This window comes from Bison bison, unplaced genomic scaffold (genome assembly GCF_000754665.1).
Source record: "Bison bison bison isolate TAMUID 2011002044 unplaced genomic scaffold, Bison_UMD1.0 scf7180017864340, whole genome shotgun sequence".
Taxonomy (NCBI): domain Eukaryota; kingdom Metazoa; phylum Chordata; class Mammalia; order Artiodactyla; family Bovidae; genus Bison; species Bison bison.
In genome coordinates this window covers 5,575,091-5,586,578 of record NW_011494912.1, presented here as the reverse complement: position 1 = coordinate 5,586,578, position 11,488 = coordinate 5,575,091, and the positions used below count along the sequence as shown (strand labels likewise).

Here is an 11,488-nt window from a genome sequence, read left to right as displayed (position 1 = left end):
CCGCAAGGGCAGTTTGGAAACCAAAGTTGAATCGTGTTGCTCCTGTTTTGGAGGGGCCCTTGGGAAGAGGGCCAAGCGGAACCTGAACATCCCCTAGTGTTAACTGCCCACAGGATGAGTTTCTTTCTTTTGGAAACAGGAGACAGTGATTTTTTTCTTTCTTTCTGGCCACATTGCACAGCATGTAGGATCCTAGTTCCCAGACCTAGGGTCAAACCTGCACCCCCTGCATTGGAATCACGGAGTCTTAACCACTAGTCCACCAGGAAGTCCTGAGAATGCTGTTTCAAGCGTGGCTCCTGACCGGCGTTCACCAATGGCACCCCAGGTCCCTCAAGTACAATCCTCTGTGCGCTTACACAGAGGGAAGGTGAGCAGCCTCCGTGCAGACCTTGTGCCCCTTATTGAGGAATTCTATGGGCTCAGCCCTTTGACTGTCTCCCGGGTCTATTCTGGGAGAGACGTGTCCCTCTGCTGAGGCCTAACAAGCTCCTCCCCGTCAGCTGCCCCAGGTGACCCCAGGGGGTCAGTCTGGTCCCTTACTCCTCTGCTCATTTGCTTCTTCAACATTTACTAGAAGAAGAGAAATCCATGCTATTTAAGCAAACAAATGTATGATAATCTGCCTCAGCAGCTGCAGGAAATTAACGCAGCAGGGGGCCGTGGACAGGTGGTCGGGCCAGAGGCTGGAGTTCCTGGTGGGGCAGAAGTTCTGGGCAGCAGGCTGGAATGGGCCGGGGCTGGTCAGAGGCTCCAGAGGTGGGGAGGCCCTCAAGGCAGGCTGTGCTGGTTAAGGGCCTGGGCACTGGTCTCACCTGAGGCCCAGGTGGGTTGGGTTCAAATCTTTGCTCTGCTGCTTCCTGGCTTAAATGGGGGATGATAAGAATCCACCTGTTTCAGTAGCTGCAAAAAGTGGTTTTTAAAAAGCACCCCATGTTTTCTAAGCTGGAGCCAGGGGCTTCCCTGGTGGCTCAGGGGTAAGTAATCCGCCTGCCAAAGCAGAAGACATGGGTTCGATCCCCGGTCGCACATGCCTCGGAGCAACTGAGTCCGTGTGCCACACTATTGAGCCTCTGCTCTAGAGCCTGGGAGCCACAACTGCTGAAGGCTAGAGGCCCTAGGGTCTGTGCTCCGCAACAAGAGAAGTCTCTGCAGTGAGAAGCCCTCATGATGCAATTAGAGCGTAGCCTCCACTCACTGCAACTAGAGAAAAGCCTGCAAGGCAATGAAGACCCAGCACAGCGAAAAATATTTTAAAAAATAAAGTACAAAAATAAAACTAAAATAAGCCAGAGCCAGGGCTGAGAACCACTGAATTAAGTGAGTTGGCTGAGGGCAGTCCCGGTGCTCCGAGGGCCCCACGGAAGTGCTGGGCAGATGAGGGGGCGGAAATCAACCACAGCCTGACCCTGGGCTTCCACAGCCCTTGGCACCTTCATCCGAAAGAGAGCCAGCATCGTGCTGCAGAGATCCAGGCACCCTGCCCTCCCCAGGCATGGGTGCCCTAGCCAGGAAGGTGTGGGGGCTAGATCAGGAGGGAAGAGAACAGCCACCGTAGAGGAGCCCTGAGCCCGGTCCTGGCTCTGGCCACCCCCCGCCCCCAGCATATCTCTGGGGGCTGCCCAGGCTCTGCCCGTGGGCCTCGCTGCCCCCGAATGGGCCTCCTTACCGCAATGCAGCTTCCACACCCAGCAGGTGCCGGTAGATGAGCTGAGCCTCCAGGTCGTGGTCGAGAGGGTCATTCCACTCCTGCAGGGTCACCCAGGACCGCGTCTTGTTGCAGCCCAGATCTGGGGCAGAGAGGGGACAGAGTGGTGGGCAGGCACTGTGAGTGTTCACATCTGACTTCCTGGAACGCGGATGGGGAAACTGAGGCCTAGAGAGGGCGAGGGGTGGACTCAGGGGCCCCCCACTGCAGGGCTGGGCTGGGGCACAGCCTGGGAGGTCTGGCCCAGGGCCGGTCAGTGGCGCCCACGCTTCAGGGGGCAGCCCCTTATCTCCCTCCTGTTCAGCTCCTGGGCAGTAACTGACATAATTGCAGGATGTGGAAGTTGTGCAGGATACAACCTAGAGTGCTGGACCACTTTCTGGAAGATTCCTGCCTAGAAGGAAGCTGGGAGCAGCCAAAAACCATAAGGTCATGGTAAAAGGAGCCAGGAGAGTTGCGCCTTGGAATGAGCTGGCTCTGACACATGCTGGCTTCAAGACCTTGGCACAGACATCTGCCCTTGCCAAGACTCGGTCTCCCCCTCTACAGTACGCGGCTATCAGGCCCTGCCTCATAGCACCCTGGGGAGCCCCGCTGCGCCACCGATGAGGGTTCTCGCCACAACGTTATAGCCGGAGGCTGCAGGCCAGGCCCATCAGCCAGAGACACACTCATAACAAGCTGCCACTGCTCCCTGTCAGAGCCAGAGCTGAGCATGAGTGGGTGGACCATCTTCCCAGGGCCTGGACCATGCCGAGCTATGGGGCTCAAGGCTCAGCCTGGCCTGCAGGCGGTGGGGGCCCAAAGTGCTGAGTGTCCTCTGTGACTGGGAAGCAATAATTTTGTAAAGCAGATACAGATAATGCAGGAAGATGTGGAACCTTCAAGAACATTGCTGTCCAAGAAGATAACCACTAGCTGCATGAGACCATTCATATCAAAATGAATTGAAATTAAAATAAATTCAAAACTCAGCTCCTTGGCTGCACTCGCTCCTTGGCTGCACTCACCCCCATCACAAGTGCTCAACAACCGCATGTCTGCAGCTGGCACACACACAGCATTGGGCCAAACAGATACACACCATTTCCATCATCACTGAAAGTTCTAGAAGCTTCTCTCTGCCATCCCTTTAGGGCCCAAGGCCCAGGGTACCCCCAACTCACAGCTCCAGTATTGGGCTGCCAGTGTGGCAATATGCAAATTCAGGAGCTCTCTTCAGCCCTCTTTAGCAAGGAATCCCTAAAGCGTGTTAGAACCCTGGTTCTGCAAGAAGCTCATTCATTGGGCTGAAAAAGGGTTCCCTGGGAAAGGAGTTCGGAAGGAGCTGGACTAGATGGCGGCAGATATGGGATTCTAACTCTTGCCTCCTCCAGGGTCTCTCAGGCACCCACAGGCTTTGTACACACCAAGTGGCAGGTCCCAAAACACCGGATCACGGGACCCTTTCTGCCCAGAGCACCTGCATGGCCTGGCTGGCCTCAGGAGTGCCCACAGGTGCCCTGGTGGCTCCCAGCTGGCCAGTGAAGTGGGGCTCCATAGCCCCATGTCCCAGGCGGGGGCCTGAGGCCTATGGGGGACAGACTCAGCACTGTGGGTTTCTGGCCTGCATCCCACCTGTCTTGTCCCTCTGGTGGCAGCAGCTCCATTTATCCCCGCGGAAGATGCCAGGGTGGTAGGAGCCCAGCAGGCCAGTGTTGTTAATGCAGACCTTCCGCAGTGCAGACAGCCACTGGTTCAGCTCGTTCACACTCTGCAGGGGATGAGGGGGAGGGGCCATGATGAGAGGTCACTGCCTCCAGGAAGCCCTCCATCCTTGAAACTGCCCTGCCTCTCAGGACTACACAGTCTTGAGACCTGGCTCAGCAGCTTTGGGGGAATTAGGAAAAGCTGCCCTTTCTCCAGATGCAGGCAGCCCACACCCAGGACATGGCCTGGTAAAGAGAGCGTAGGCTGGATTTCAGCCCCAACGGTCCCCTCGGCCAAGCCCCTGGGCAGTCCACAACCTGTCAATCATGTGTCACCATTTCTTCCCTGTGGCTCTAGACTCTGACCCATCAGGGAGTCCTCGGGGGTTGCGCCCCGTCGGATGGGTCTGTGACCTCCTACCCCTGCATCCAAGACAGTCACTCTGGGGAACAAAGCACGTCCCCACCCACTCCACCGTCCCCCTTGTTCAATGTCCCTGCTCAAATGCTGCCGTCAGAGGCCCTCCCTGAGAGCCCCTCCCTGCTGCACCCCACTCTGTCCCCTCCCTGTCTCTCTGTCTCCATTGCTAATGTCAACAAAGCACTGACATTAAAATAATGTCAAATATTTTCACTGACATTTAAAATATCTATTTACGGATCTATCTCCTTCCCTGCGATGGAAGCCCATGAAGGCAAGGACTCTGTTCTGTCTGCTGCAGTACCTCCATCACTTAGATTAGTGCCCAGAACCTAGAAAGCACTCAATGAATATTTTTTAGATGAATGAATAAATGAGTGAGTGAATGGGTTAATACATGAAGAGGAGAAAGGGATCCGAGAGAATCACCCACAGCCACACACTTGCATAAACGTGCGATTGTTATGTGTGGATACATACACACACACACACACAGAAACACACAGACACCAACTTGAGACAAGTTCCAACAAATGTATACAATGTGAAGATTCAAGACACGGGGACACACTCATCTACCCACTGGACCGCCCTGAGACCTAAGACCTATGCATGGGTGCCAAGACAGGGCCACACAGACATGGGCATGGCCTCCCAGGCACCCAGACCCCAAGAGACACACCCACGGCACTCACATCAGCTTTCACACCCATGCTGTGCCTGATACAGCGACAGGCGGTCAGAGGCTCATTCAGCCTTCACTCCAGCCCACCCAGGGCGGGGCGGGGGGGGAGAGTTTCCCACGGGACCCCCACTGGCCAAGGGCTCCCCTCCACACGGCCCACACCTTGCACTGCAGGTAGGCAGTCTGGAGCCTGCCCGCATCATCCGTGTAGATAACCTGCATGACGTGGGAGCTGCTAAAGCTCTTCTCCTCCACCTTCTCTGCTGCCCGGATGTTGGCGAGCTTGATGAGGGTGCTTTTCTAGGGGGACGGGGACAGGGGAAGGGAGGCTCAGGCCGAGGTCACTCCCCTTCCTATTTCTGGGCCTCAGTCTCCCCTTCTGCAGCACCAGGGGTTGGCACTGGGGATCCAGAGGACCCACCCTCCCAGGAGTCTGCTCTGAGAGTGACCTCAGCCAGGACAGAGTACAAGTTCACTCAACCTGGCCTCTTGGGGGCCTGAGCATGCCTCAGTGCCCAACTCACGCACACCCCTGACCAAGAAGCCAGGGCCAGACACTGCAGCCGCTGCCCACCCCAGGACCCCCTAGAAAGAGGACCTTCTTCCTCACAGGTCTTAAGTCACCCTATGGCTGCCACCAGGAGCCGGCCCCTGCCTGGCTTTCTTCTCCGACCCCGGTGGTCCCTGAGGTGGGCTAAGAGGAAGGGACAGGTGCCTCCAGGGTGTTCCAACCCCTCAGAGCCCCTCTTACCCTCTGGTGCCCTTACCCACCTTGGAGCTGGGAGTCTTGGCAAAGCTGAGGGCCTCCGTGGTAAGGGAGAAGTGGAGCTTCTTGAAGGAGGAGGACGTGAGGGGGCCTTTGCCCTTGGTCCTATGGATGAAGAGCGGCCCCTCCTTCACCGGGGGTGCCTGCAAACTCAGGGCCCGCTGCAGGTCCAGCTCTGCGGGCCAGGGAGGGAAGGCAACACGTGAGCCCCGGGCGGCAAGGGCGGGGCCGGGGGCGAAGCAAACTTCAACATCGGGCTGTGGGTGGAGTAGCGAGAGGCACTGAGGTGGGCGGGGCAGGGGGCGGGGCAGGGGGCGGGGCCGCGCCCTGAAGGGCTCACCGTCTTTCTCCTGGATGTCCACGAGCTTGGTGATGAAGTCCTTCAGCTGGGCCACGCCCTGGCGCACCGTGGGCTGCAGCGGTTCCATCCAAGCCTCCTTAGCCCTGGAAGCTGGCGTGTCCATGTTGCCCACGTTCTGGACCGCCTAGGGGTTCGACAGCAGGAAAGGCCAGACTCTGCTAGAGTCAGACGCCAGGCGACGACGGCCACTCCCTGCCCCTCCCCCCCGCAGCCAGTCTGTGCTACTCCCACTGTAGAAATGGAGGCAGAAGGCGACCCAGGCTCTGCTCAAGGGCCCACTCTATCCCACTGGGTACCGGAGCGGGGCAGGGGCGGGGCACGAGTCACAATTTGCGGACTTCAGGGAACTTATAGTTGGGACTGAAAGTGAAAGTGAAGTTGCTCAGTCGTGTCCGACTCTTTGCGACCCCATGGACTGCAGTCCACCAGACTCCTGTTTCCATGGGATTTTCCAGGCAAGAGTACTGGAGTGAGTTGCCATTTCCTTCTCCAGGCGATCTTCCCGACCCAGGGATCGAACCCCAGTCTCCCACATTGTAGGCAAGACGCTTTACCATCTGAGCCACCAGGGAAGTCCACAGTTAGGAACTACTCGGGCCCAGTCTATTGACCTTCTGTGGATTTCACAGCAGACTCTGCTCCACTGGGTACCCTGGCCCCGGCCTGGTGCCAGGGAGATAAGGGCAGCCTGGGAGTCGGTAGATCTGGGAGTTAGAAGGCCCCGGTTCTCCCAACAGGCGGTGCAACCAGGCCTTGGGCACCCTCCAGCTCGTGGACTTGTTCCCTTAATCATGAGACTGGGCGACCATGAGAAAGCTATGAAAACTATGATGTGCAGCGCCACAGGAGGGTCCCGGCGGCCTGCCACAAGGCGTTCCTGGAGCCAGTGTGAAACACAGTGGGGAACCCAGCTGGGCATCTTCCGCTGGGGTCCGCAGCCCGGACCTTGGCCAGCAGGAGCAGGGTGCGACTGGTGCGGGCGTCCGCGTGCCGCTCTCGCAGGTGGAAGAGCTTGGGCGCCAGGATGGCAGGAGAGACAAAGCGCAGGCACAGGAAGCTGGTGACGGCGATGAAGGGCACGTTCTGGAGGGGCGCGAGAGAGTGGGGAGCTGGACTCTGCGAGGCCTGGGCTTTTAGACAGCTCCCTTCCCTTTGGGACTCTCTCCCTCGCTCCCATGATCTTCCTGACCCCGGCCCCAGCCTGGGCTTCTAACCATCAATCAGGCCCCTTCCTACCAGGCCCTGAGACACCCGCCCCTTCTTTTCCAGCCACTTTCTCCCCTCCGTCCAGCCCCACCGAAAGAGGGCGCACCTCGTCCTGGGCGCTGGGGAAGCGCTCGCGCACGCGCCGGAAGAGCTGGCGGAAGGTGGCCCGGACCACCGCGGGGCACGCGCGAACCGAGCGGCTGAGTGCGCTCAGCAGCGCCCCCAGGTGGGCGCACAGCGTCTGCACGCTCTGCTCCAGCACCTCGGCCTCGGTCTGCGGGCGGTGCAGTCCAGAGCACCTGAGTGGGCCCCGGGGGCGGGCCCGCCGAAAGATCGAGGTCAGCGCCTGCACCCACGACTCGGACAGGGGCGCCCGGAGACACAGGTGTAGAAAGACATCAGCTGAGACAGGGACACAGTCAACGCACAAATGGGTAGAGCGGACGAAAGGTCGACTCAGGCAGAAACACACGCACACTTGCACAAAGGGCCTGACCCGTCCCCCTGTCCGCCCCCCACCCCACCCTCAGGGATAACCCCTGGCCTCACCCTACATCCTTGACCTCCACCTTGCTGGGATCCAGCTCCACGTACTTCTTCTCCTCAAATACCCTGTCAATGATGGGGCCCAGGACTCCGTGCAGATACCGCATCCCTGCCACCTGGGGGCCACCGCGAGCCGCGTTGGTCCCGCCTCCCACCTCCAGCTACCCGCCCTCTCCCCGCAGCTGGCCTCCCAGCCACTATCTGCCTGCTGTAGCCACCTAGGGTAGAACCTGGCACACACAGGGGAAGGCTGCTCAACAAATTGCAGCTACATGAATGAATGAATGAACGGAATTCTTAGCCTTAAAGGGCCCCGGACAGGAGACAGATGAGTCAAGTTTAAGGTCTCTTGGCCTCTAGGAATCTCAGTCTCCTCCTCCATAAAACAAAGACAATATACCATGCAACCTCACCTTCAGAAAAGACTCCATGGACTTGGAGGCCAGAGAATTGCTCCGGAACAGGGTGTTTGCCTCACCTGCAAGCAGAGGTTCCCGTGGATAGGGGGTTGGGAGAGTGACAAGGCTTTGGGGAGAAGGATGGAGGAGCTTGGGACTAGGGGCTCCTTGCTGACCACTCAGTAAAGAGCCTCCTGGCCACCTGTCAACTCAGCATCCCATCTCTGCCTTTTGCTTTTTCCTTTACTTCCGAATCTGACCCGTCTCCCTCCTTAACTGGACCCATCGGCCTCCTGCAGGACTCCGGGATTTCTCCCCTCCGACCATCCCTGGAGTCCTAGGCTCCTGGCCCTCCACCCCCACCCGGTGCCCTGACAGGCCACTCCCTCCCAGGCCTCACTGGTGCGGCTCAGCTCCAGCTGAAAGAGCAGGTCCAAGAAGTCTTTGGCCAGTCCCTGCCCCAGGAAGAGCTTGAGCAGGGTGGTGGCCACCTCCTGGCGGCACTCCGTGCTGGTCGTCTCCTCAATGAGTGAGATCAGCTGCCCTGGGCCCTGCAGGGGGCGGCGAGGAGAGGCGGGGCTGCAGGACACACAGGGGAACCCCAACCCTTTCCTCTGAGGGCCGCAGAGGACCACGGGGAAGGGGGCCCACTGTCCCAAGGGACGGAGGGGCCCCGGGCACTGGCTGGTTCTGACAACTCAGATCTTCGCTCTTCAGAGCATGTTTAGAAGGACGGGGAGGACACACCCAGGGTCCCTGAACCTCCCGCCTTCCCCGGGGGACCCTCACCTGGGTGCCCGGCTTCACCTCTCGGCACAGCAGCTGCACCAGGGGCTGGTAGCAGCTGGATGGCAGCACCGTCTCGTCCCGCAGCCGCACCTCCAGCTGCAAGGAGCCCAGGTGGCCCCTGGAACGGGCAGCCCGTGACCTCTCCACCGGGGACCCAGGCCGCCAGGGGCCAGCCCCTTCCCCACTGCCTCTGTCTTCCCTGCTGTCCCTCTGAGCCAGCCGGCCCTCCACTGGGGTTTCCTCGCACTGTCTCTCCCCACCTCCCATTCTCTGCCCTGGCTGATCTGTTTGGAAAGCCCTTGCTGCCTCCATCCTCAGGGGAGCTCCATCCGTCTTCAAGGCCTGGCTCCCTGCCACCTCGAGACTCCCGAGGACCCCAGGCTTCAACCATGTGGGCGTGCTGGGCCCCCCGGCCTTGAGTTTGTCAACTCCCAGAGAACAGCTCCCATGTGTATGTTTTACACTGCAAGCAAATCCCCAAGCTTCATGACAACCTGCCAGGGGAAACTGAGGCTCAGACTGGGTAAGCAACTTGCCACATTAGACCTAACTTCCAAGCTCCCCTGTTCCGGCCCCTCCTGGGGAGGCCACTGACCAAGGCTTGATAGTCTCTAAGGCCCCCCACCCCCATTGCCTGCAGGACAGCCCGGCTAAGTGACAAGTGACAAGACTGCCGTGGCTGGTTCTATGGAAATGTCTTGGAGTTGGACACGGTGGTCCACCCAACCCTTGTCCTGATGAGCGTGTGTGTTGGGGAGCGGGGTCTGGGACCTCCTGTGGACACACAGAGCTGAACCATTCGAGGTGGGGACACTGCTGTTCCTCCACTTCCGGGCTGAGTAGAGGGCAAGGAAGGGCCAGAGGGCTTCCTTATAGGGTTGCCAGATTCACAAAATGAAAATACAAGGCACTCAGTTACACTGAGTATCTTAAATATAAGTTTGTCTCATATACTTCATGGACATACACTAAAAAATCAGTTCAAGGTTTATCCCAAATTCAGCTTCACTAAACATCCTGTATTTTATCTGGCAACCTCATTCCTGGAAAACTGGGGGGGGAGTGAGAGCTATGGCTCAGGGACACTGACTCAGAGCTCTGGGGACTTGAACTCTGGTCTAGGGTCTGCAGAGACACCCTTAAAGGGAAAGTATCTGAAGGCTTGTTCTAGAATCTGCCAGAAGACTGAAAGCAGGAGACTTGTACTGCCTTGGAGCTCTGAGGCCAGGGCTGAGTCCAGGACTGTCAGAAGGGGAAGAGAAGATGCTGGCCTGGTGGACAAGGGCACAGGAAATCCGGGGCCGATCACTCCTGGCCGGCACACCTGCCTGCCTGCTGGAGCCGAGGCTAAGCCTCCCAGGGCCCAGACCCGCCACCCCTGTGGCCAAGCCCCAAGCACTCACTCTTCCCGCCGGCTCTTGGACTGGTCAGGCTGCAGCCGGAACCAGCCCTCCTCCCGCTGGGCCGCCCACAGTCTCTGCACGTTGACCACCACCTGGGAGCAGGACAGGCCTTGGTTGTTGGCGGGGGAGAGGTGGGGACGACCCGAGGCTGGGATCCTCGTTTCCCTTCCTTGCCAACCACTGTTCTTTTGAGAGGGGGTACCTGCTGAGGGTCCCTGAGCACCCGGGGGGTCCCGGGCCTCCTGGGTGACCCTCTGTGGGATGGGATGGCCGGAATGGAGGCCAGCAGGGGTGGCCTGAAGGGGCAGGGCGCTCACTTTGCCCAGGAAGTCGTTGCGGCTGACAAGGTCCCAGTCCCAGGCCTCCACGCACAGCACCTCCGCCGCCCCCTCCTCCAGCTCGAACTCAAACGTCTCGTTCCAACGTGGGTAGCATGACTTTTTCACGATCTGCCCCAAAAGAGATCACTGATCACTGGAGGTGGGCTGACTCCACCAGTCTCCCCAGGGCCACCTGAGCGCAGGGCCACCCCACACACCTCCCTTGGGTTCCCTGCAGGGGCTCTGAGGCAACAATCTCTCCTCGTCCGCGCAGAAGCCCCGAGATAGCAGAGGTAACGATTCCGTGTCCAAACCCCTACTCACTTCTCAAGTGGGGAAATCGAGGCCCAGAGCGGGTAAGACACTAGTCCAAGGCCACACAGCAAAATGGTAGCATGCTGCCCTGAGAACCCAGGTCTCAACGCCCTCCCCACCAGGGCTGAGCACCCCCAACCCTGGCTTTTTCCCGGAGTTGAGAAAAAAAGCAGTGTGGGCAGGGGGTGGACTTGGCAGATTAACCCCTAGGTGGGCAGACTGTCGCGGCACACCCTGGCCAGGAGCGAAAGGCAGCAGAGACCGCAGAAGCTGGCCCCAGAAAGGTGGGACCCACCGTGCACCCTGGGAGAGGCCACCCTGCTTCCCAGAGCCTCCTCTGAGAGACTGCAGACCTCAGCTGACCTCCCCGGTGATGGTCAGAGAGGATGAGGCCATGAGGGCCTGGGCGGGTCCTGGAGCCCCCCGGCCCGCTCCCGGCCCTCCAGCCTCCTCACCGAGGTCTCCTGCGTGCGGCCGTTGTATCGCACTCGGACAAAGGGGTCAGATGCGCCATTCCTGTCCTTGGGGGCGAGGTCCCTGCGAGGGACCAGAGCACCCATTTGTCACCCAGCCTCACCTGGGTGGACACCCCCCACCCCACTGTGGGGTGACCCTACACCAGGCTGGAAAGGCCTGGGCGCAAGCTGGGAGGCTGTGGAGAGTGTCTCTGCGTTTTCTAGACCCTGACTCCCACTGCATTCACCCCATGGACCCCCCCATGTGTTCCCCACACCAGGGTAAGGGTCCTCCAAGGCCCCTTCTGACTCCTGCTGCACCTCCTCGGGCGGCAGGGACGCGAGGCGAGTGCAGCCTGGAACAGCCTGGCCCAAGGACGCATCTCGCTGCCCTCCGTTCCCAGGGCCAGGCTCACCTCTCTGAGCC

General features: G+C 59.5%; 1 protein-coding gene across 1 annotated transcript in view; it reads right to left on the bottom strand.

The window, feature by feature from the left end:
* LOC104998965 (ras GTPase-activating protein 4-like) overlaps nt 1-11,488 on the bottom strand; it is a 22,901-nt gene that overhangs the window by 1,242 nt on the left and 10,171 nt on the right. The window contains exons 7-21 of the mRNA XM_010854360.1: nt 11,062-11,143; nt 10,289-10,420; nt 9,972-10,063; nt 8,569-8,686; nt 8,180-8,330; nt 7,795-7,859; nt 7,385-7,497; nt 6,942-7,134; nt 6,575-6,712; nt 5,609-5,753; nt 5,274-5,443; nt 4,665-4,802; nt 3,326-3,461; nt 1,670-1,790; nt 1,434-1,525 (exon numbers count right to left, since the gene is read on the bottom strand). Coding sequence (XP_010852662.1) covers nt 1,434-1,525; nt 1,670-1,790; nt 3,326-3,461; nt 4,665-4,802; nt 5,274-5,443; nt 5,609-5,753; nt 6,575-6,712; nt 6,942-7,134; nt 7,385-7,497; nt 7,795-7,859; nt 8,180-8,330; nt 8,569-8,686; nt 9,972-10,063; nt 10,289-10,420; nt 11,062-11,143 — 1,886 coding nt within the window. The remainder of the gene's footprint in view (nt 1-1,433; nt 1,526-1,669; nt 1,791-3,325; nt 3,462-4,664; nt 4,803-5,273; nt 5,444-5,608; nt 5,754-6,574; nt 6,713-6,941; nt 7,135-7,384; nt 7,498-7,794; nt 7,860-8,179; nt 8,331-8,568; nt 8,687-9,971; nt 10,064-10,288; nt 10,421-11,061; nt 11,144-11,488) is intronic.